Below are 23,908 nucleotides of genomic sequence, written 5' to 3'. Positions count from 1 at the left end.
TGAGTTAATCTGACCTCAGGTCACTTTGCTTCTGAGTAAGAAGTGGGGACACAGAGCCTTGCTGTGGTTTAACCCTTTGAGGGAAGCTTTCCTGAGCATCCCTGTGGAAAGAGACATGGACTCAATCTGGAAAACCCAGAGAACATGTGGGTGTGGTGTCTGCACAGACAGGAGCTTCGTGGAGCTGCACTGGGTGGGCCAGCCATGCTGGCAGGACACTGTGCAGAAGTGTGAAATGCTGCTGGGTATCAGATTTTGAAATGAAGAGCTGACAGCCTGATCCGATTACCAAGTAATGTTTTAATTCTGAGAACTGCTTTTTCTGCTTTAAAATGACTTCACCAATAATTTCAATTTTTAATATCCTGCAAAACTTGTGGTACTGTGTCAGGTACTCTTAATGCTGGTGCCTCATTTAGACAAGGCACATTTTTTCCAAATATTTAATGTGGACACACTGTGCTTTGCACACAGATATTCAGAGCATCTCTCTGGGAAGGGCAGGTGTCTGTGGAATCTAAGGGAGGGCACACTAGGGAATTTGCTCCTGCTCTGCCTGTGCTGTGTATCTGTTGATGACTTTGCAAGCCACTGTGATAACTTCAGTGGCAGTTTTCCAGTTCAGATTGCTAAGATAGATCTGAACTTATCAACACTTGTTCTGCTAGAAATAACCATAGAAATTGCAGGTTTATGGCACCCTTCTGGTGTTTGTGGTAGTGAAACTGATGCTTCTGATGCTGCTACTGAAGTAATTTGTACATATGTGGCTGGAAGGGGATGAAGTCCTTCTGTTGAGGATTTTGTAACTGGAGTAAATTGTGTGTCTAACTCTCAAAACATCACAGTTGTAATGCCTAATTAACATGAAAATAGAATAAGGGAGCCATGACTATGAACAGTTTTATACTGTGGTGTTTTAACAAGATCTTCACAAATGATCATGAAAATTTTCCAAGGAGCAGGGTGTGCATCAGGAAAGTGGAAGTGTGAGAGAATATTTTCTCACAGATCTGGGTTTTTCTAGTCAGTTGAAGTGACATTTGTAGATGTCATGACTTTTCAGAATGAGAAGAGCTAAAATAAAAGTCTATTTTTTTTTACATGCATTTTTAGAAAAGTCTAGTCAAACTGGTAGATCATGCAGTGTGGCAGCAGATGGGGTTTACTTTGTATAAATAGGCAGGGTGGTGTGTGCTCATAATATAAACTTATCTTCAGCTCAGCATATATTTGTTGAAAGGAAAATGTTACCATGGAGAGCTCAAAGAGTGTTATAGTCCTTATCATGACTGAGGTCTAATAATAGCAATTATAGGAGAAATATATTAGAAACTTTGTTAAATATGCCTGCTAATGTGGCAGAGAGGTGGGAATGAATAAAATATGTTAAATTTCCATTAAAATAAATCACTTCATGGTCCTTTGCTTAGTTACACTCAGAGAGAGGTGTTAAAAAAGACTGAAGCCATGAGCTTTAGCCTTGTGTTTTGCATATGTGTCTCACCCTACTCATAGAGAATTGTTCAGAATAGGATGTTCGATTTTTCACAGGTTTGATCTAATAAATTTTAACTGACAAGGTAGTGTGGGGAAGGGAGGGCAAGATAGTAATGGCATTGGGCAGAAATTAAGTACTGGTTTTGTGCTTTGTGGAAACTATAGACTGGACTGTTTTTCAACCAGGCAGAGGTTTTTGTATTAGCTGTTGCCAGTAGGCAACTGTTAACTGTAGTTTCCAGCAGATGTGGCTTAGGTGAAAATTCTGCTTTCTGGAGTCTTTATTTTGACTTGCACGTGCTCTATTACATTTTCAGTCCTTTTCCTGGGAATGAGATTCATAGGGGTGCCCTTATTTAAGTTGTACTCTGTTTTGGAGAAACAAATCAGGAAGGTAATAGTCAGGATTTGCCTCAGCTAGCAAGCAGGCAGGCTTTGCAGCACACCAACACTGGAGCACATCATTTAGCATGGCAAGAGGGGTTCCCTTCAGTCAGGATAACTGCATGGGCCTACTGCATACATACACTTTCTTCAGGCCACTTACTAAGTTTTAGTGAATATTTGACATTCTCCAGAGTAAATTGGCCAGGGTGTACATGCACATCCATCAGCAGAAGTTGCTCCATTTGTTCTTCATTTAGTCTGAGGCCAACTTCCACACTAAAGAAATCAATCAGCTGTGACTGACACATTTTCACAGCTGCCAATATTCTACAGTATAAAAGAATTCAATCCTTTAAAATTCAGGTCCTGCTACTCTAGCATGTATTCAATGTTGAAATAATAGCAATAAAGAGAATAAAGATATGGAGAACATATCTTACAAAGATGTGTTCTGCTGCAGTGGTTACTCTCCCTGTTGACACGTAGATGTATGGCACAGAGTAAAGCATTGAGAAGGATCAATAGCCCCTACAAAAAGGCACTTTTTGATGACAAATTTCTGGGAGCATCAGCTTTCAGAGCCTTGTTGTTGAAATACATATCTGACCCCAATAAACTACAGTTAAAGTTTTAGGGTAGGTGGTTATTTGTAAATTTTTATTTACTCTTTGCAGTAAGCAATGGTTTACTTTCAAGTTACATCCTTGTAAAGTAGCTCAGGGGGAATGTGTTTTGCTTTTGGGAGTTTGGGTTGTGTTTTCTTCTCACATAATGTCTTCTTGTCTTCAGCCAAAAGGTACTTGAAACTTTTTTTTATTTTTGCTTCTCTGCTTCTTCACTCTGAATGTTTCCTGTGTTTCATTACTCCTGATCATCAGTCTCTGCTGCTTTATGAGGTCTTTAGGAAATTCACATCCATGAAGCAACTTTGTGACTTACTGAGAAGACTGTGTCTGCTGGAAATACTGTACAATAGGTATTGCAGAAGAAGATTCTTCAGATATTGTACTTTTGCATTAAAATGGGATTTAAGTCAGTTTGGGCCCAATAAAATTGTCCAGTAAAGTGTGCAGAAAGTTTATATTCCAGCAGCTCATCATTAGATGCTTCAGTGAATTATGGACTCTGTTGCAAGTGGCATGCATTTTTTGCTGCATGAGAGAGTTGTGTGAAATAGATGAGGAAACATGCAGATACATACAGTATCTTCCCTTTTCTGTGTGCCTTCAAGGTCTGTGGTAAGCTGCAAAGGGGCCTGTTTCAAGAGAATAAGAAGCCTCTTCTTCAGCAGCCAAGAAGTTGGTTATTCTTTCAGAAAATGGAGCTTAGGAACCACTTTTTGTATTAATCTTTTAGGCTCTTCTGCAAAAGGCACCATCCATCTCCATGTTTTAGAAAGCCCTTTGAGTTATGACCCTACTTTCAAAAGAAATCGTAACTCAAAAGTTAGATTAAAAAATCTGGTGTACAGTGTTGGGTCATCTGAAGGCAAAGACCTTGTTTAACATTCAGTGTTTTGATTACCATATGGGATTTCCTAATTTTTTCACTTATCCTTCTTGTGTAGCTTTGAGGTTATCATGAACCAGGTTTTGGAGGAATCTGACTCTTGAATTAACAGTTCAGAGCATCTGAATACCTGAACTGCCTGGGCTGTGGGTTGTGAAACCCACCTTGCAGCAGAGCTGGTGGCACCTCATTTGGTGGCAGTCTTAATTCTACCCCTGCCTGGATTCTGTGGATAGGGTAGCTCAGCCAACAGGTCTGGTATTTAATACTGATTAAAAAAACTACAAACAAACTGTGATAGCTGTTACCAACATAGGCACAGGCCTCCTTTCCAATTCAAAGTTTCCTGTGCCTGCTATCCAGCCTGTATCCACGAATGAAATGTTACAGAGACCCTCTGCAGGACCTTTTGTATGTTGAGTCCCTGTAACACTCTGCTTTTGTCATCTCTCCAATTCTAGCGTGCGCTCTGGATTTGAAGGGATGAAGGAACTGGAGATCTGCAACAAGATAATGACAAAAATGCTGGAAAATTACAATACCTTGTTTGAATTAGAAGGCTTGAAGAAGGATGAAGAAAAGCCTGTCTGTGAAGAGCTAGCAAAAATAATTTTGGTAAAAGTGAGTATCTCTAATATTTCATTTTCTCCCAGCAAATCAATAATTCAGGCTTATTTCAGGCTTCAATTCAGAAATCTTTTAGATAAGTGGAAGGCAGACTCTTGTAATAATGTTCTGTGAATGTGAATGTTCAGAATCAATCTAACATTGATTCTTCTGATAGGCTAATTTTCATTACTGGTCTGGAAGTTCATTCTATTAAACATCTTATTCTTTGTTGGCTACACACTTATTTATGCAGGAAATATATTCACTAAAATGTTTTTAAATGAGGAGGCAGAATAATTCTAAGGATGGTGATCCTAGAGTACCAAACCTCTAGGACAGAGATTTCTAACCTTTGCCTTTATGTGAAGTCTGCCTGTCTCAAAACAGGCACCTGAGTTTAAAAGTCAGGTGTTCTGACTCAGCCATTTCTGGAGGCACTTGAAGAGAAGCATTAAATAAGAGTCTTTGAAAAAAGAACAACTCTTTAAAGAAAAGTGTTGTAGTTAGAGTATTATGCCTTTGGTGGGAAGAGGGCTTGTGTGTAGCATCAAAGGATTCTAACATTTAAAAGCTGACAAGTAGGGCAACCAAAAGTGCATTGTTCTGGCTTGTGCTGTTTCTACCACAGGAAACAACCTCAAGTCTGTGCAGGAAAATGGTCATGAGGATGGTTTGCAGGTGCCTCCTTTCTTATTGTCTGTTAACTGTGCTGATAATTACTCTCTTAAAGGGTGTGAATTCTTGAGTTTGGGAGGGTTGAACTACGTGTCTATCCCTGGTAGGGTTTTACCCACTGATAAAATCACTTTAGCCTTCACTGTCTGGAATAGAAGTTGTCAGAAAATAAGTTATAAAAATACAATGTCTCTGACCTTGACAGAACAGGAAGTTTGGTGTGAGCCCAGGTCCTGCCATTCGGATAAAATAACTGATAACATCTCTGCCTTTGTGATGTATCCCAGGAGGGTCTGCTGAGTGGGTATGAGTTGGGCTCAGCTGCCTTTAGAAGAGTTGCTGGTTTTCTTGTGGTGTATCGGTGAGGAAGTATTTTGCTGTATTTAGTTGTCTTAGCTGTTACAAGCACTCAGCTGAAATGCCTCTGTGGAAGGAGATAGAATCACTGATAGCCTTCCAGTATCGCAGTGACTTTTGGATAGTGGAAGTGATCTGCCTGGCCAATGACAGTGATGTTCAGCCACTGATGGTCACTTCAGCAACACAACCAGGGAAAGAACATATTTCAAAATAAAAAAGGGCCCAGAAGAAAAGCTTCAGATGTATTTCCTTCTCCTTCAAGCCTCAGCCAGTTCCAAAAGTCAAGATAGTCTTTCAATTCTGAGGACTTAGTAGTAATTGGGATTGCGCTAAGGTGAAGATCTGGGAAATTTCCCACAGCTGTTGAGAGATACAAGCTATCAAATTACATGGTGACAACCAGAATCACTCCAACAAAATACACTGAGATAAAATTACTCAAGTGAGATGGGAAGTGTTGCCCATTGCATTGCCTCAGGGGACAGATGATTGCCTGAGAGAGCCATGCCTAAATACAGGGGTTCACATTGTGTTTGCATCTTTGGACCTTTTTGATATTTTCCAAATTCAGTTGGCAGCCAGCTGCAAAAATTTGACCTTGTTTGTTGTCCATCTAATTTGGGTGGGAAGTTTCTAGTTTAATCGGGGCACATACTCAAATACAAGAAGTACAATCATCTAACTTCATGTAGCAAAGGTACTAAGAAAGTTTTTTGAAATTTGTCAGGTGGCTCTATGAAGGGATGTTTCGTATTATTCTCAAAGATTAAATTTTTTGTATCCTAGCAAATATCCCCCACCCTAGTCAATTTATATAATAAACTAGAGATTATACACTTGAAGAGAAAACCAAGTGATTGAGATTGAGTAGAGAAAAGTGCCAGATTGCTAATGCATGAACCATTACATATGGTAGAAGCTGTCTGTGTTACACAGGAACAAATGCCTCAGAGAATTATTTGTCATGACCTGTGTCAGAGTGTCCAGAAACAGCAAGCTATTTGTAGGCACAGGTACTGCTTCTGGAAAAGCCATTGGTATATCTACAGGTAGGTGGATAGAAATTTTCCAAATAATCCTGTTGTAAGCAACGAAGAATGTAGGATGCTCAGGACAGTGCTCTCAAAAACTGAGGCCCTGTTGCTTTTAAGGATGTTGCATTCAAGCCTGAACCATGGTGGGATGGGGGAGTGAATGGCAAGGAAAGTGAAGAAACGGTGGACTTGCCCTTTACCAAACTCATCTGCATTTATTTAAGTAGCTTTTTTACCTTCTGTTTTGGGAAGCGCAATAGGGTGAGGAGAGTTTAAGGTGACCTCACTCACTTCCTTGTTGGGTATTCTGTCATCCTTTCCCCCACATCCCTCACTGTACTGCCAGCACTTCACCCTGAGTCACTACACTGCTTCCTTTCCTATGATTGCCTTCACTCTCACTCCTTCCTCACTTTTGCAGGTTTACATTTTTCTCTGAATTCCCACAGCCCTGTCCCGCTATTCTTGCTGTCAAATGAAAATAAGAATATGTGGATCATTAGATGAAGTCATGGAAGCATCAAGCTTGATCTTGTTGGGTATGTCCACTGAGGAGGCACAGAAACACCTTAATCCCAGTTATATTTCTTTCAAAGTTTGTTCAGTCATTGTGAAAGCCAAGTTGTGCCAGGTGAAAGGGATTTCTTAGCTTGCTTTTTCAGTGGATCACAATTCAGAAAATAAAGCAACTGGAAATCTCTGCAAGTTGCATTCCAGTCCCTGCTTTGTTCCCAGGGCTGTAAAGCCTCCTCTTGCTCATTGCTCAATATTGTAATTATTTCTAATTGTAATATTGTTATATTATAATTAGAAATTATGGGAAGTGTTTCTTTGGAAACATCTACATTTTTTAAAAAGTACAATTTTAACAAAAAAGAAAATTTGTCTTAGAATAGTTTCTATTTCACTGGGAAATTGAGCTGTCAGGTTCATGACAACTTGCCTGGAAGGATTTTGTTCCACCTATCAGAATGATACCAGATGATTATCCAGTTTGGTGGCCAGCAGGTGGAAGTATAACATGTGCTTTCTTCAGAAATATATCTATATTTGGAAATGCCTTATAATAAAAGAATTTTAGGATTTCATTGATTGTTTTTTAAAATTCTGAAATAAACTGGAGTTTATTGGGGTTTACAGGTCTCATTTGCAGCCAGCTATTACTGCAATCCTTAATCCAAGCTTTACTTCAATTTCCTAAGTCAGTAAGAGTCTCAGTCTGTTGATCAGTAGGCTCTGCTAGTTAGAGAGAAATAGGTGAAGTGGGTTGAACATTCTGATTAGGTGCTTGCTCTGTGGTCACATTGTCAGGATCATAAATACCTGTTTTTTATTAGGCAGTGTTGTGTGTAAACAGTTAATTTTCTGATAGTACATCTGCACTGTTGTGCATGTTCACATTATAAGAGTCAGGGGTTTGTAAGAAAATAATGCTTATATTTTGTTTTGGAACACAATTCTTAGTGTGAATCCATATGATCCTGATAGATTTTTGTGTTACTAAACGGAGTGATAACTCATGTAATGAACAATTAGTCAGTCTTGGCTTGCATCACTGCCAATTTTGTAATCTTCTGGAAGAAATAGGTTTACAAAACCTATGGTAACAACAGAAATGATAATTTGAACAATAAATAATAATAAATAAAATAAAATATAAAAAAGGTCTTGAATTGCTGCTTGAACTGTAGTTGTATATAGTCCTATGTTGTAGCAATAGCCAGTGGTGTATTGCTGGAATGAATTGGGATCTTGGAATAACAGTCATTAGGCTTCTCTAATGATCAGAGATGGGCAGTGAAGATTTTTATTTAGTTCAGGTGGCAAGGGAAATTTGGGCAGGTGAACTACGATGAGACTTGCTCTTGGGACATTTCTAGAATTATTCCTTCTGCTGGCTTGAGGTGAAACATGTCTCCTTTAACAGCATGGTTTATAGCTCAATATTGTCTTCAAATAAAACATATACTCTATTACCTAGTCATATAAGGGTTACAAGATCTTTTTTTTTTTCTGTTGTATTTTCACCTTTTCCCTCCAATGCCTTCTTGACAGAGCACTTCTGGTTTCAAGAACCAGTCAGCTCAGAGCACATAAATATTTGCACTGGCACAGAACACTGACATTATGAGAATGTAATGCTGTTCCTGGTGTGATCACATGTTTGGGACAGGAATGCAAAAGGCTTTTCCCATTCCTCCCCTGCTGGGTGGTAGAATACATACCCTGTTCACCTGATGCAGAAGAAAAAGCAAGTACATATTGAAAATTAATATAACATTAAAATAATATTCATGTAATATAACATTAAAATCAAATTCAAAGTCGATCCTACAAAGTCAAGTAAATACATGTACAGTTTTATCATTTTGAATATATTGTAGGTGCATTCCGATGACCTCTGAACAGGCAGGTTTCACTCCCTGAAGAGCTGCAGAAATTTATCCTTTGCTGATTTTTGCAAAAACAAGTAGTTTCAAAAGAACTCTTATTTTAGATGCAATTACCTTCCTGCATTTTTATCCTGTTTGTTTCCAGTCTTCTAGCCAGAGCTGCCACTTCAGTGGGAAGGATGAGTTGACAGAGTAGTTTTTTGCACTTTAACTGGCAGCACAGTGTTGTGCAAGCCTGCTCTGAGATTTGTGACATGCAGGCAGTCCCCAGCTGCAGGTGTGGCTGCACCTCTGGGTGCTTGGTGTGTGCAAAGTGTGCACTTCCCGTCCCAGCCAGGCAAAACCCCAAAGTGCATATTTGTTTTGTCAAGGAGAGTGCTCCAGCTAACTTAGCTTAAAGTGGAATGCTTGCTCCTTCCCATTGAACATTCTGAGCAGATCATTCATAATGAGGTAAGATTTGAGCCTTTTGTCCCTGAGGAACGGTAGGAAAGGTAAGATTGTCAAAAGTTCTCCATCTTGGCTTGGCTGGTCCCTCTGCAGCTAAGTTTAAAGCTCCACCTCCACCGAAAGCCGCAATATTTCAGCTGATTTCCCCTCATGAGCAAAGCTGGATGTTCACTTACAGATGCTTCTTTCCCTTTCTCAGCTATAGCATGAGGTTTTAATCCCTTGAAAAGATCTGGGAGAAACTTCTGAGAAGCCACCAACCCCACAACTAATGGGCTCCCTCTAAATAAGTCCCTTTCCCTGTCACCTCAGGTTACACACTCGGCAGACACAGGAGCAGCCCCTCATTTACGTCAGGAGAAAAGGCATCCGTTTCTAATCCATGTTACGCTGCCCTGGCTATGCCTGCAGGGTCGAGATAGTTTCCTTTATTCTTCTTTCATGTCTGGGACCGTTTTAGCATCGTGTTAATAGTCAGCTTTCAGTACTGGATTAATTCTTTCCCATCAGGAGACAGCAGGAAAAGATCATTGAAAATCCTTTCTGAAGATCTGAGGAAACATTTCCATTTTCCCCTTATTTGGGCAGCTCATGCCAGTTTGCTCCTGCATGGGCTAAGGAGCCTCCAAGAGTAGGAGTAGGTTCACGTGGGACGTGTGAAGATGGGTGGAAAGTGCATGAGAAGAAGGAGCACCTGTGGAAGTCAGTCTCCATTTTCTTGTTCAGTGTTTCTTCAGCTAGAATTCACTTTGCAGTTGTCCACCAGTGAGCAGATGGGCATGTTTATAGTAAGGGTGTATAGTGATTCAGCCAAAATGACATTTTAAGATGTGAGCTGACGGGAAATGAGCAATATGAGATTAGTGGGGGAAAGTTTATAAGCCTCCAAACCCTTCACCTATAGGAAATTCAGTCTGGAGTGAGGAGGATGGTTATGTTTAGGCTGTGATTCAGAAAGGCAAGTAAAAAAACCCTGAAAATTCCTTGTGTAATTCTGAAATGGCTTTCCAGTGCTTCTAGCTCTGCTGGCTTTGTCAACTCTGTGTGTGTGTTATTAAACCAGAATGTTTCTGCTCTTGAAATTCACTGAAGCATTTACAGGATTATAAATCTGTCACTTGTGGTGTTACCAAATGCAGTTCTGAATATTTAGACAAATATGCTAATGCTAAACTCTGTTAATAAATTATTATGCTGATACTTCTTTCGCTAGAATTTCACCAGCCATGTTTTAATTTTAAAACATTATGAGAAGAAATTTGCCAAGATTCAGGACATATAAAGGAAAGACAGGCGCATAACAAATGTCTCTTTCCCTCCTGCTGTCCATACTTCTAGTAGACTGTAAATTGTTTTAATATGGCTGACAAATTTTGTAGTTGAGGTGCTTAGGAGTTTTGCTTTTGCTCTGTCGTAGTTTTTTTTCTTGAAACAAATACTCATTGGTACTATCACTATCCCATGATAATTCCACATAGCTAAAATGTAGGGAAAATAAGATCCATATGTGTATGTGTGTCCTGGTTTGTACTTGCACTTGTTTTATTTGAAATGTTTTTCATTCATTGTCTGTTGTTGATTTGGGTTTATTTGAGGGGTTTTTTTGTTGTTGTTTGTTCATTTGTTTGCTTGTTTTGTTATGGGGATTTTGGTGATTTGTTTATTTGGAGGAGTATGATGTGGTTTAGCACTTGGAAGCAGTCCATCTCAGGCAGTACATCATCATCTTTCAAAAGGGAGGCATCAGTCAGCACCAAGAAACAGGGTACAGTAAAATAAGCATGTGAGCTTCTCCAGTAGCCAGCTGTTGCTGAGCATCATTGCTGTACCCATGGGGGAAAAAGGAGTTTAACAAGAAGGTGAAAATTTTTCAGCTAAGACAAATCTTGCTGTTCCTCTTGTTTAGATTCTTCAGTGTTCTGTTTCTCCTTAATTAGTCACTCAGTTAATCGGGTTACACAAAATGATCAGCATTATCCCCTCTGTATAAACCAGCAGTCAGTGTTGTCTTTGGGACAAGGACACATTGCAGGTGGTCAGAACTGACCCAAAGTAAAGAAGTGTAAGAGATTTTTCTGTCTGTGGCATTTAATTCTTGCTGGCCTCTGACATTAGCTTCATCTGGACAACTCTGAAGGTTGGAGCTTCAGAAGGAGTCAGCACTAAATTAATTCCTTTGCCCAAATTAAGAGCAGTGAAATGCTCATTGATTCAGTATAAATTCTATGAGTTTTTTCAAACCCCTCCTGTGAGTACTGTGAAGATCACAGTTTGTCCAGAAGCTGATTGGTGCACCCTGCTCTGCCTGGAGCACTTTTAGTGCTCTAAAGCTCGTTGTCATAAACTGGGCTCAGGGCAACAGGAGCATGTGATGCATGGGACCAGATGCTCCTAAAGTCTGGATATGTACACTCTTGAAAATCTGATGTATCCAGCAGATCCCAGCAGCATTTGACCTTAATTACCAGCAATGAACATCTCTGTTTCAGTGTTAAAAAAGGATCTGTTCTTTGTGCACTGAGAACCTTACATGAGTAACTAGAACAATATAGAGACACTAGGACTCCCTAATTTACTGCAGATCAGGTATTTCTTTTGACAGTAACATTCCATGAATTCTATGTGTGAAAAATTTCTTTTCTTGTGAGTATTTTGATTTTTAGATCTAGATTTTCCAAGACTGAGTTTAAGCAACTGTAATGTGAGATGCAGATTTGGAGAGCCTGGATTTTTTCCATATCTGGGTCACAGCTCTCTTTTAGATCATTCTTTTTCCATTTATGAATAATATTACAGTAAATAGATAAATCAGATTCCAGTTTTCAAAACTGAAAAGTAGAATAAAATGTTCCCCTGAACTGATCTGAGCTCTGTTGTTACTGAACCTATCTGTGCACATACGCACAGAGTTAGGTAGACCCAGCAAGAGAGAAGTCTTCTTGTGCCACTTTGCAAATGTTTAATTTGGGGTAATTCTGCTACAGGCTTCTTATGGGGTGTGGTCATTGACACCTAAATCCCCTGCCAGTTTATTATATATGATGGTGTGCCGGTTTAGGCTGGGGTAGAGTTAATTTTCTTCATAGTAGCCTGTGTGGGGCTGTACTTTGGATTTGTGCTGGAAACAGTGTTGATAACACAAGGATGTTTTAGTTGCAGATTGTGGGGGTGGGTATGGAAGATGAATATTTTTCCTCAGTGAAGTCTTTGTAACCTTTTACAAATTCTGGAATTATGTTTGATCCTGGCACTACTAGTTTAACTTCTTGCATCATTCAGTCCTTCTGCATGGCTGGAGACACATTTTACTCTTTCTCCTGGAAAATACCATGATATTCCACAGATGGAGTTGGTAACATTGAGGTGCATCATGGGACTGTTACTATGTTTGTCATTTCCTTTCACATACTGCAGTCCTCTCTAAAAATAATGATTTCCACATCTCTCTCTTGCTTACGTATCACAACTGATGACCTTTGTACGTGTTTTATGGCAATGAGTGCAGTGGGTTAAGGTTGTACTGATGTGAAAGAGAGTAGCTTTTAGCTGTTCATTAAGAGCTACTTTCTCAGGTAAAAGGTCATATATATAAATAATCTTGGGAGAACAAAAGAAAATGAAAGTTGAACTGAAAAGGGTATCAGTTTTATATTGGAAAGCAGTGATACATTTCTTTTGCAAACACTGAGATTCTCCTTTTTATCACTTCTATCTGAAACAGCTTTGCTGAGCTGTGGTTATTAAAGTATAGTGTAAATGATGGCAAGGAAGAACAGCAGACAGGAAGAAACTGACCCAGTATCTATATGCTAATAGCAGCCAAGGCAAAAAACTCATTTCTAAATACTAGGTGTTTCAATGTTTGTTACCAGTTTTGTTGATTATGATTTACTGATATTGTTCTCCCTTCTAACAATGATGTTTTCATTACTTTCTGGGTACAAAATTGAAGGCATGCCTAATGCAGGGGGATTTTTTTTTCTGTTACTGTTCATGTTAAATAATTTTCTATATTTTTCCTGAAGGTATCTGTGCCACAGAATGACAACTCTGTGTACTGATAACTGAATAAAAATCAGTTATTCCATCCAGTTGACATTCATGAAAATACCTGTGACCATGTGCATTAGAAGATGCCTTTGAAGATCTCCGTACCATTGGCCACACGATTTTAGTCTTAGAAATGCAGATTATTTGATACCTTGCATGTCTTTTGGAGCCTTAATCAGCCACGAGCTATTTTGCATGGTCATAGAGGGGAAGGCATTCCATATTGTCTGCATTTTGTGAGTAAGAAAGACAGTGCTGTGACTACTTTGGCACCCTTGACAGCACTGCTGCATGTCCCACCTGCCCTGCTGTGCACCAAGGAACTTAGTGCAGGGGGTGATGTATTTGCCACTCCAACATCAAATAAAGGGAGAGCCAGGAACTCTTAAATCCACTGTTCCTTTTGCACTGCTCCATGCACAACACTGTTGTGGCCTTGGGAACAGTCACAGGTGTGGCCCTGGTGACATCTACCTGAGGCAAAGGCTGCACTGCAGTATTACGTGGAGGGAAGCAGGATATTCCCTCCTCTGTGCTGTTCAGCTGCTGACCCAGTAAAGAGTCAGCTGTTGCAGCCTGTCCTCATGCAATCAGCTAATGCATCATTCCTGCAGTCATTTGCAGCATGGAATTCTCTGAATAATCCTCTTAATGTCTGCTCATCATACATTAGAGTGGCTGTGCTGGCTCACAGTGGGGATCCATCTGACTCAGTGTGCTGCTTCCAACACTGCCCACAAGCAAGTGACAGGGGAGGAGAAGCATGGGGCAGCAAGGTGTTTCCTCAATTTTTGCTATCAGTTCATGACTGTTCTCAGAAGTTTTCCTGCTCTTTATAGGGTTTTTGTATTTAGTGATGTCCAGAGTAATTGTCTTGGTTCTCTCTTGCACGTGTGTAAGCTTTTTGCTTCCAACATCTCATCTGTAAAAGTCTGCCACAAATTGCTTCCTCTCACATGAAGAACTGACTCCTTTTGTTTGTTATAAATGTGGCTTTCACTAGTGTCATTTGAAGGTCACCTGACTGTTTTTGTGGTTTTTTTTTAATTTGAACTGACATAGTGAACAGTCCAACAGAACATCTCCACCACCCATGACCCTTACAAGCTACCATGGTGTTTGGGGATATTCTTCCTGATGGAAAATTACCACTGGTATTTGCAACCCTAATCACTGTGCTGACAACAATTATTTTTTCTGTCAAAGCCCCTGCACAGAGTCAGTGAGCAATCCCATATAATAGGTTTTCTCTTTTGGGGCACAAGGCCAAACAATTTGATGAAATAAATTGGATGACATTTTGGTGAAGTCAGAATGGCACATTCTTTATTGCAGAAGGGACTCTGACTGCTTGTTGCTGTAAAAAAATTCCTAGTCTTTGCTTTAATTAAGAAAAAGTTTCACATTTATAAAAGTTCAAGTTTATTTTAATTAAAGTGGTCTTCTATGTATTAACAGCTAAAAATAGATCTGGTGCTTTCTAGAAGCATTTAAAACTTGAACTGAGAAACCCACAGGCCAGTTTCCTCTGATTATGCAGTGTGTGAGACCAGGAAGAGATTAATTACTGAATCAAGCAGGAAAGAGAGGATGAGCACAGCATTAATAATGAGATTGTTCCAAAGATAACTGGGAATATTATGTTATCAACAAATAAATTTATTGTTGTCATTAAAATACAGCACAATGTATAACCATTGTTTTTAGTAGCTATTTTTTTTCCTAAATCCTTCCTTAAGCTGTCATAATCAGTTGTATTTAAAGTCTTGTGTTAGTGTGGTAACATGCTACAAATGCAAAAGACTTTAAATTGACTGCACAGGTCAATATCTCCATGACTAGAGTTGACTGAGGCTGAAACACAACAATTTTTATGCCTATTCAAAATTTATTGAAAAAGATAAAAGCAGGGGTATTATTCTGTCCTGTTTTGAACTTTGCATCCAAGACAGGTAACAGTGTAAGATGCAAGTATGCTGTATGAATCCCACTTACTTAATAATGGCAATGGATAAGGGAACCAGTACAGTTTATTATTACAGTGTAAGGTTAGGAGGAGCTGCAGGTCTCTATGTTGGCCACATTTGCAGATGTAGGAAATGACTGAATGCTTTATACTGATAGACTTCTGACTGCACAGTTTGCCAAAAATATTGCCTGTCATAGTTAGGAAATCAAATGTTCTCTGGCTTTCTCTGTGATCTTGTCAATTCTTGCATGAAAATCATTACAGAAACTTAGTTCAAAACCTATTTGACATTTAACAGTGGCATTTGACAGTGTCCTGTAGAGATGCTGGTGATTTACTTTGGCCCAAGTACTCTTGATAGAAAATTTCTCTTATTAACTGTGGTGGGACTTGATGCCAAGGTGTGCAGGTACTCTATCTGGAGCAGGTTTTGGAGGGTGTGAGATGGAGAGGTGATTGCTGGCAGCTGTTGACAGTAAGCAAGGCTTGGGTGGCTTTCCAGGTGTAAACAGTTAACACTGACTGTTGAGTACACACAGTTGAACAAAACACAGTTTGTTTTGTATCCAGTCTGCTGCACTGGAAATTTTTTTCTTCACATGGGAATGGAAAGTATGCAATTGCTAATAAGCCATACTTCTTAGAGCATTCTCTGGAGATCTGTAATGTTCTGGAAAAGTGATGCTCAGGTAGTACTTCTTCATGCTAGTCATTTTTTGGCTCCAAGTTCATTTATCCCAGTTGTACAGGAGCCATGACGTGGGTTTTAAAGGAAATCAGCCTTTAAAGCACAACAGATTTCATCCCACTGTTTTATGAATTTCACAAGCAATGCTGAAAATTATTAAATAGAAATCTCAAAGACGTCTCAAGCTTCAGTAATTCAAAGATGCAATGAAATGCAAAAAGGTATTATGTAATAATGTTATTTTTCTTAATGTGAGTACAAAGGTTGGTGTAATTGCTTACTTCCTTAACAGAAATGCAGACAGACAAGGGCTCTTTAAGTCCTTGCAAGTGTGAGCTGACTAAATGCTGTTGGTTTTACTATGTGTGGAATGCAAGTACCTGACTTTAAATACTTGCATTTGAAAATTACAATTTATGTTTATTGAATCCCAGTACTAAAGAGTGTTCTGAGAGCAAGAGTCAGATTTCTGAACATGTACAGTTATTTAATCTATGCTAGTAGAGTTAGGTATCAGTTTAACTGTGGTCAAAAATATCTTAATTGATCTGACTTTTTGATCTCTTAAGTTCACAGGATGTTTAAAAAAATATATATTCCAAAATATGCTTAGTTACTGAAGTGCAACATGTTACTGGAAATGAGCATGTTCTTTCTACTTTCTGGATTTTAAAGGGTAAAATCAAACATACTGCCAGTTCTTCACAAGTTAATATACAAGAGCAAAACACTTGACAGCAGTGGGTTCTCAGCTTAAACTATGTTTGAGATTCTGGTTTTGTTTGTTTGTAAGTTCTCCAAGTAGCCTAGGAACTTGGGCAGCCTGAAAATGTGACTGTTAGGCCTGCCTGATATTCCTAGTAAGTTTTGTCTTTCAGTTTGCATCTTTCTTGTTAATGGTGGTAAGTTCTTCTCCTTACCCTAATTAATATAAAGATGTCCTGTATAGTTAGAAAAACAGCCAGTTTGTAGGAGGAGTGGTATAATCTTACAGTAATATTTGTCTTGTAAAAACTAGCATGAAATGAAGGACAGCAGGGAAGGGACAGGTGTTGGGATTTGCAAGTGTTGGAATAAACTGTAAATAAGATCTTTTCTTAGAGAATCAGAAAAATATATTTGTGTGCATTCTGCCCAGTGCAATTAAGACCTCTTGCCAGAGCCTGCATTTGGCAGACTTTTGGAGGTTAATATGTAATAGGTTATTAGCTACTGCTGTTTGCTGTGTTCCCAGTATATGGATCTCCTGCTCCCTTGGAAGTATTATTTTGTGCAAATTAAATGCATTTCTGTACTGAAACACATGAATCTACATGTGCTGTTATAGAATCCATGATGGAGCAGGTAGTAGTGTGCTATCAGAGGTTTTTCTTCTTTTAGTTCACTCACTTCTGTTCTCATTTTTCATCTCTGTTCAACATAATAAAAGCAATTACTGTGCTGCATGATTCCTGAAATCTCTGACTATTGCATAGTCAATTAATAGTATTCAGTCAGTGGCAAGCCTGGTCCTACTTTAACTGCAGGAATGTTGATTTCTAACTTTTGCCATCAGGTGACAGAAGACTCTGATCTAACACAGATGATTCACTTGAGTCATTTGTCTGCGATGACTTGTACTTAAACTGGAGGTGTAGTTGTAGTGAAGATACAATGCCATAAAAATGGGAAATAGAAAACACCTAAGAGATCACCCTGAGGTTCTGTTAGAGTACAGAATGTATTTTTAACTCCTTTTCTAGTTCAGAGGTGAATGATCCAAGAACAGGATCATTCCTGTCCTTTTGTTGCTGGGTTGTTACGTGACCTAGTGGAATTTCTAGTGGAGTCTCAGCTTATCTGTATTACCCAGTGTTGATTCAGAGAGTCATAAAAATGAGCTTGGGCATGTTTAGTGCCAGTTTATTGGTATGAGAGTGCTGCTCCACCTCTGTTCAAAATTCCTAAGGCCTGAACCTACTTTTATTACAGAGTTTGTAAACAGCATTCCTTATTGCTGGGATGGAGAAGGGATTGAAGAGTGGAAGCTAGAGTCAGCCTTTACAGTTGTCTTTTCAGTTGTTCAGGTTTCCTGGTTAATGAGTTGGCCATAGGGTAATGCAATGTGGGAGAAATACAGAGGTAAAACTAATCTGTTTTCCTTGAAGGATCTGCCTGCACTTTATGGGATATAGCACAGTTCAGACCAGTGCCAACAGTGTCTTGTAGGCAGCCAATTCTTTCATTACTGTGTAATTCATTGTCATGCTGTGAACAGGAGAAGCACCATACATGGAGAGAGACAGGTTTCTTAACAGCTTGTTTTAAACTTCCCAACCTACTTACATGGACTTCAGTGGAACAGCTCTGAATTTTGGCACAGCTTCACATTTTTCTAATGAAGAAATCCTTTGGCAAACACACACTTGTTTACACCTCAAACAGTTGGCCAGCAGGATGAAGGAATGTAATGGGCACTGTACTGCCTTACCTTTGTTCTCTGGCTTTTGATGGGCTCATTAACATTTGCCCTTTAACAGCACTGCAGAGAGTTACAGAGCATTTGCTTTAGGATTCCTTCACTGGAGGTGACATTTATTTTAAGAATCTACTGAAATACCAAATAATGCCCATTGTAACTACAGTAACTTACCATAATTTTGCTTCCTCTCACTATTGTTCTGTATGAGCAGGTGAATACAGACATGAGCAGAAAGTCTGCCCTGTGGGAAGCTGAGAGCAGGAATTGTCACCATAGTCAGCCTTCTAAGTTCATTCCTCCATCTCTCCTGTGATTGTGATCATCTGACCATGTTTGTGCTTCTTACTCTCAATGCGTCATCTGTTCAAGCTAAGAGAGCCCAAAGTGGACGAAAGGCAGAAGTTACTCCAAGAGGAGCAGTGTCCCATCAGTGTAGTCAGAACTCTAGGATTTGGATGCAAATAACTTCCTGTATCCTTGTGGGATACATTCAGGATTGTGACCAAGGCTGGATTTTTGTGTTTCTCAAGAGGCGGTAAGGTTTGTTGCTGCACAGAGATGATAAGACAGTGGGCTGTCGTATCTCTCCAGTGTGAAGTCATGCATGCTTGTTTTGCTTTTAAAGTTGTTTTTTTTTTCTATTTAATCCACCAGGGAGTCCTCAACTTGCCTTTTGCTAAGATTCCTAGGACCTCTGATCTGCAAAGTCCACATCAATCCCACTCTTTCCTCTCCACCTGGATCAAGCTCTTTCAGTTCAGAGCATTGCCTGCACTAGGTTTCCTTTGGCAAACAGATGCCAGGCAGCAGTTGGCCATCACTGGGAGCTGGTTGTGTCTTCTGGCTCGAGGCCCCTACATCTTACTGCTTTTTGGCCTACATCCCATGCAGACTGCAAGCTTGCAGCATTTTGACAGAGCTGCCTGGAGAGCTGCACAGGGCTGGAGGGTGAAGGGATTCCCTTAGGCAAATGTTCCTGACCTCCTGCAGAAAAAGGGCCTTAAGGTGTTGCTGGTTCGCTTCAACAACCTCCTGTTGTGTGTGTGCCGTGGAGAGTCACAGGCTGAGATAATCTTACTGCTAGGTTGATTTCTTAACTTTTAATGTTTTTAGGACAGAATAACTTTGGGTTCAGGTTACATCTTTCTGGAGTGTACAGTTTTAATATTTAGCCTTCAGGGAAAGTTTGGAGTTTGTTCACTGAATCTGCTTTGTTTAATAAGAGACATGATTTTGACCTTGAGGGTTTACTGAAACAAAATTAATGGATTCACTGTCAGTGGCAAGTAAACTACCTCTGGAGCTAGAAATGCCATATCTGCATAGCTGTGCTTGAGTGTCATAGGCTTTCTGAGAGTATTTGCTAGCTCCTTACCTCTGGAATTGAGCAGTGTTAGCAAAGTGTGTGTTTACTTTCAAGCATTTGAGCAGTTCTGCTGTTCACTGTGGCTTTGGTCAAATATGGAGGCTGTGGTGTTGTTTCCTGAGCTGTGTCAGGCTTGGTGCTGTGACCACTGCTCTGGGGAGCCTGTTCAGTCCCCAACAACCCTGGATGTCCCCCAGGACACAGGTGGCCCTTCTGGCCGCCAGGGCACTGCTGACCCATGTTCAACTTGCCATTGACCAGGACCCCAGGTCCCTTTCCATGGCACTGCCTTCCAGCCTCTCATTCCCCAGTCTGTCCATAGAGCCAGGGTTGCCCTATCCCAGGTGCAGAATCCAGCACTTTGCCTTATTGAGGTTCACATGGTTGGTCATTGCCCAGCCCTCTGATTTGTTGAGGTCTCTCTGCAGAGCCTCTGCAGAGGAAGTCAATAGCTCCTCCCAATTTAGGGTCTTCTGCAAACTTACTTAGTATCCCTTAAAGTCCTACGTTCAAGTAATTCATGAAGATGTTGAAGAGCACCGATCCTAAGATTGAGCCCTGTGGAACCCCACTAGTGACAGGTCTCCAGTCTGATGTCACCCCAGTCACTGTAACCCAACCCATGAGCCAGTTGCTCACCCATCCCATGATGTGTGTATGCAGCTGTGTGCTGGACATTTTGTCCAGGATACTGTGAGAGACAGCACTGAAAGCTTTACTGAAATCCAAAGGATTCCCTTGATCAACTAAATGGGTTACCTCATCATAAAAGGAAATTAAATTGGACAAGCAGGACTGGGATGTGGTTTTAAAGGAAGATGATACTCATCTCTTTGATTCCAAAGGGTCTTGCTCTCGTTAAGACATCTGAATTTGCATAAAACATCAGAATTTCATTGAACTTTGAAGCTTCGTACACTTTAGGGTTGCATCAAATTTATAACTTTGATATCTGAGAAGAGCAGAGTGCAGAGGAGGTGTTTTAGTCATCCAATGCCTAAAAATACAAGTAGAGTAAGAGAAAGCCAAATTTGGCAGTGGCAGCTGCACGTATTGTAAAGATGACCACATTTATCGTGACTTTACGGTTTCAGTACGGCAGCTAATCAAGGAAGGATTTCAGGCTTGGTTTTGAGTGTGGAAGAGAGTTGGTAACTAAATTATTTTTCAAGTATGTGTTGACTCTGCTAAATCTGGAACAATTACAGAGCTATTGATCTTTGTCTCCCAGTGTCAGTAATTTGAGATGATGAAGCATCTTTAATTTGAGAAAAACTTCACAACTGTAATATTCCTATGTGGTCTTAAAATCAGTATCTTAGGTGTAGGTGAAGTGATGAATCAAGGTGGATTTTAGTGACATTTTTACGTTTCACTACTTTCTGAATAGAATCTATGTTTTGGGGAAGCATTTGGGCACAAACCCATTGTAAGACAGCAGCCCTACTAAAGACAACTTTACTGAGGGACACCTGTTGTCACCAGTCTTGACTGGGACATTGAGCCCTTGACCACTCCTCTTTGGATGCAGCCAATCCCCACCCACTGAGCAGCGCATCCATCAAATCTATGTCTCTGCAGTTTGGAGAGAGGGATGTGGTGGGGGCTGTGTCAAAAGCCTTGCAAGGTCCAGCAGATAATATTTGCAGTTCTTCCCTTGCCTTCAGCTCTACTGTTATGGAAAAAAATGGCAGAATAATTCAGGTTGGTTTGGATTATCTTGTTCCACAGCCTCTCTGACTTCTTTGTCCCTACTGGTCTAGTCCACATAGCATTCAAACCATGACTTTGGCACTTCCTCACACACAGAAATTCTGTGCTGTGTCCAGTAATGTAATCACACCCTTAGTAGGACCATAGGAATAGAAAGTGAGAGAATAATGTAAGAAGTGTGAGATGAATGTAACTGAAAAATCTCACTGCAGATTTATCCCTGCCTTTGAAAGCCATTTGGGCCTGAAGTGTATCTGGTACTCAGAGCTGCAGGAGATTTATCCTGTCCAGATTCATGCCAGAAGTCCTTTACTGCAATAAAATGGTGGTGGAGCTGGTGTTGTGTGAGAACTGGCTGCAGTATGAAATTTTGGAGACCAACACAAGTACAGCATAAATACTCGATCTGTTCACTGAATGACTTGAAGGGGTTTGCTGTCTCAGCAGGAATTTCCACCAGATTCTCTGGGGCAATTCAAGATGACCTAAACCCTCTGGCAAAATCTGCCTCCAAACAAGGCCTGGTGTAATTGTCATTACCATTAACTTTGGCAGAGAGCTATAAACTGTGTGTGTGAATGGAGTGACTGGAATATATTTGTTCAAGAGGTTTCAATGGGCAAGTACCAAGTGTGGGTGACTTTGGCAGGTGGCTCATTCCCTGGTCATTTGACTGGGCAGAACTGGTTGAGTCAGGTTGATTAGCTGTCAGGAGTGAATTACAGCTGGCTAATGTTCTCCCTTTCTCAGTCCTTCCTGAAGCAGAGGTAATGCTGATGAGTGGATAGATTGACATTAAAGCTTTGTGCTGATAGCTAGCCAAATTGAGACTAGAGTGAAAAAGAAACCAGCATTCCAAATTTCCATGCATTGCTCAGCCATGCCTGTGTTTTTCCAAAGAAATGTAGCTTTTTCTATTCCATGGGATAATTGTATTGATATAGACAACTTCTAAGTTGAAAAGGCACTAGGGTGACAAGGTATGAAGCCTTTCAAAAAGTCATAGGGACCTCTATGCTTTGGTGGACAGCTGTAAGAATTCCATTTGTGCATTAAGCAAATTTTTGAGGGAGGTTTCTCTTGTCTGGAAGAGTGCTATGTTCATACACCTTTAAAGAAAAAAATGTGCTGTGTATGTTTTAAATACCTGGTAGGTTTTTTAAGGATTACCTTATCCTAATAATATCTTTATTATTCTTTCAGTGATGACATTTAAGTATAAACTCACAGCTAGTTTCTTCCAAAACATCTTCATTTAGACTTCATAATTACTTAACTCAAATGGGTATGAATTGTCCAATTATTTGGACATGTTCATGCATAGCTTGAAATACTGGAAATTTTTTGTTTTCGTACTTGAGAACATGAGTGAGGTACTCAGAAGAGCAGGATGACCTTTGCTAAGGATCTGACTTCAAACCATGTTCATTCATATGCACAGAGCTCTCCAGACTCATCTGGAGCAGCTCCTGTTCTTCAAGAACAGAGAAAGATTACTCACCATACCACATCAGATCTTTAGAATATGTCAGATTTATCTTTGATCTTTGCACCCAGGAGCTTCTGACACCTCCCAAGGAGATGAAACATCCCTGTGATGCAGCCAGTCAGTTATGAGGAATTTTGTTGTTGGTATTGTATGGGATGATGTCACTTGGCTGGTCAGCTTGTGCCTCCAGGTGAAAGGTTTTCTTGCACTTTCTTCAAAACCCATCATGATGCATGTTTATACTGGTCATAAAACTGACTAGTTTCTATTACAACTGCTAACATAGTTCCTTGCATCTGAACTTTGAGACAACAAAACTGGACAGCCAAATGCAGGATGTGCGGTGTAACATTTCCTTGGAGTTTTCTGGTTTTTGGTTCTGTGCTTTTGTTTTTATTTTGTTTTTATTATTGTCTCTTTGATTGTCAGTAGCATCTGATGCTATTTTGCTTGTATTTGGCTGAATGAAGAATGAAGGTGTACTTTAAATTACAGAGTAGCAGACATCAGCAGAGTCCATGCTTTCAGTGGCTACAGACTGTAGCTATGCTGTAACAGCCCACAAGTTATCTGCTTCAGGCTGAGTCTGATCTTTGTGAAATGCAATTTGAGGTTAAGCTTCACCAGAGAAAAAACTTTCAGGAAACAAAAATCAAATTATTCTTTCTTCAGCCAAAGCCTATTCACTAGGCTTGTCCTTGGATTTATTGGTGTCATCTTCCAAAGTGAAGCCTTGTATGTATTTACAAAGATTTATAGATGTGTGTTTGTTTAGTGGTTAGATTTTGCCAGGGACAAAATGTTGCTTTCACAGACACCACACCACATCAGGCATCTCAGTATGCAGCAGGTCATATGTTCTTGAGCTGGGCTTGTTTAGCCTGGAGGAAAAGAGGTTGAGGGGTGACATTGTTCTCTACATGTACTTGAAAGGAGGTTGTAGCCAGTTGGGTTCTGGTCTCTTCTTCAGTGCCTCCAGACCCCAGGCCCTGCTGCCTCCTGTTGTGATTCTCTCCTGTAGCACTGCCATTGTGTAGCTCCCTGTCTGCCTCCCTCTGCACAAACAGGGCTTTCCCCTTTGAAATCACTGCACTGCTGCTGTTTTGTGGCAGCTGAGAGGCACTGCCTGGTGCCCATGTTCTGTGTGCCCAGTTCCATGGTGCCAACAGCCAGAGGCTGCTGCAGGTGGTGGGCTAACAGAGTGCTGCTGGAACCAGCAGCGGTCCAAAGGTGAGATCCTGACTTCAGGCAAAAT

The 23,908-nt window shown here is 40.2% G+C and overlaps 1 protein-coding gene across 6 annotated transcripts in view; it reads left to right on the top strand.

The window, feature by feature from the left end:
* The window catches only part of FAM13A (family with sequence similarity 13 member A), a 125,345-nt gene that overhangs the window by 20,577 nt on the left and 80,860 nt on the right, over nucleotides 1-23,908 (top strand). For all 6 annotated transcript variants that reach the window (XM_071431617.1, XM_071431618.1, XM_071431621.1 and 3 more), the window contains exon 5: nucleotides 3,858-4,017. In XM_071431617.1, the coding sequence (XP_071287718.1) occupies nucleotides 3,858-4,017 (160 nt within the window). The remainder of the gene's footprint in view (nucleotides 1-3,857; nucleotides 4,018-23,908) is intronic.

This window comes from Agelaius tricolor, unplaced genomic scaffold, assembly GCF_023055355.1.
Source record: "Agelaius tricolor isolate 1412-34295 unplaced genomic scaffold, bAgeTri1.0.p SCAF_8, whole genome shotgun sequence".
Classification (NCBI taxonomy): domain Eukaryota; kingdom Metazoa; phylum Chordata; class Aves; order Passeriformes; family Icteridae; genus Agelaius; species Agelaius tricolor.
The sequence above is the reverse complement of the archived record's forward strand: the minus strand, read 5'-3'. Positions and strand labels throughout refer to the sequence as shown.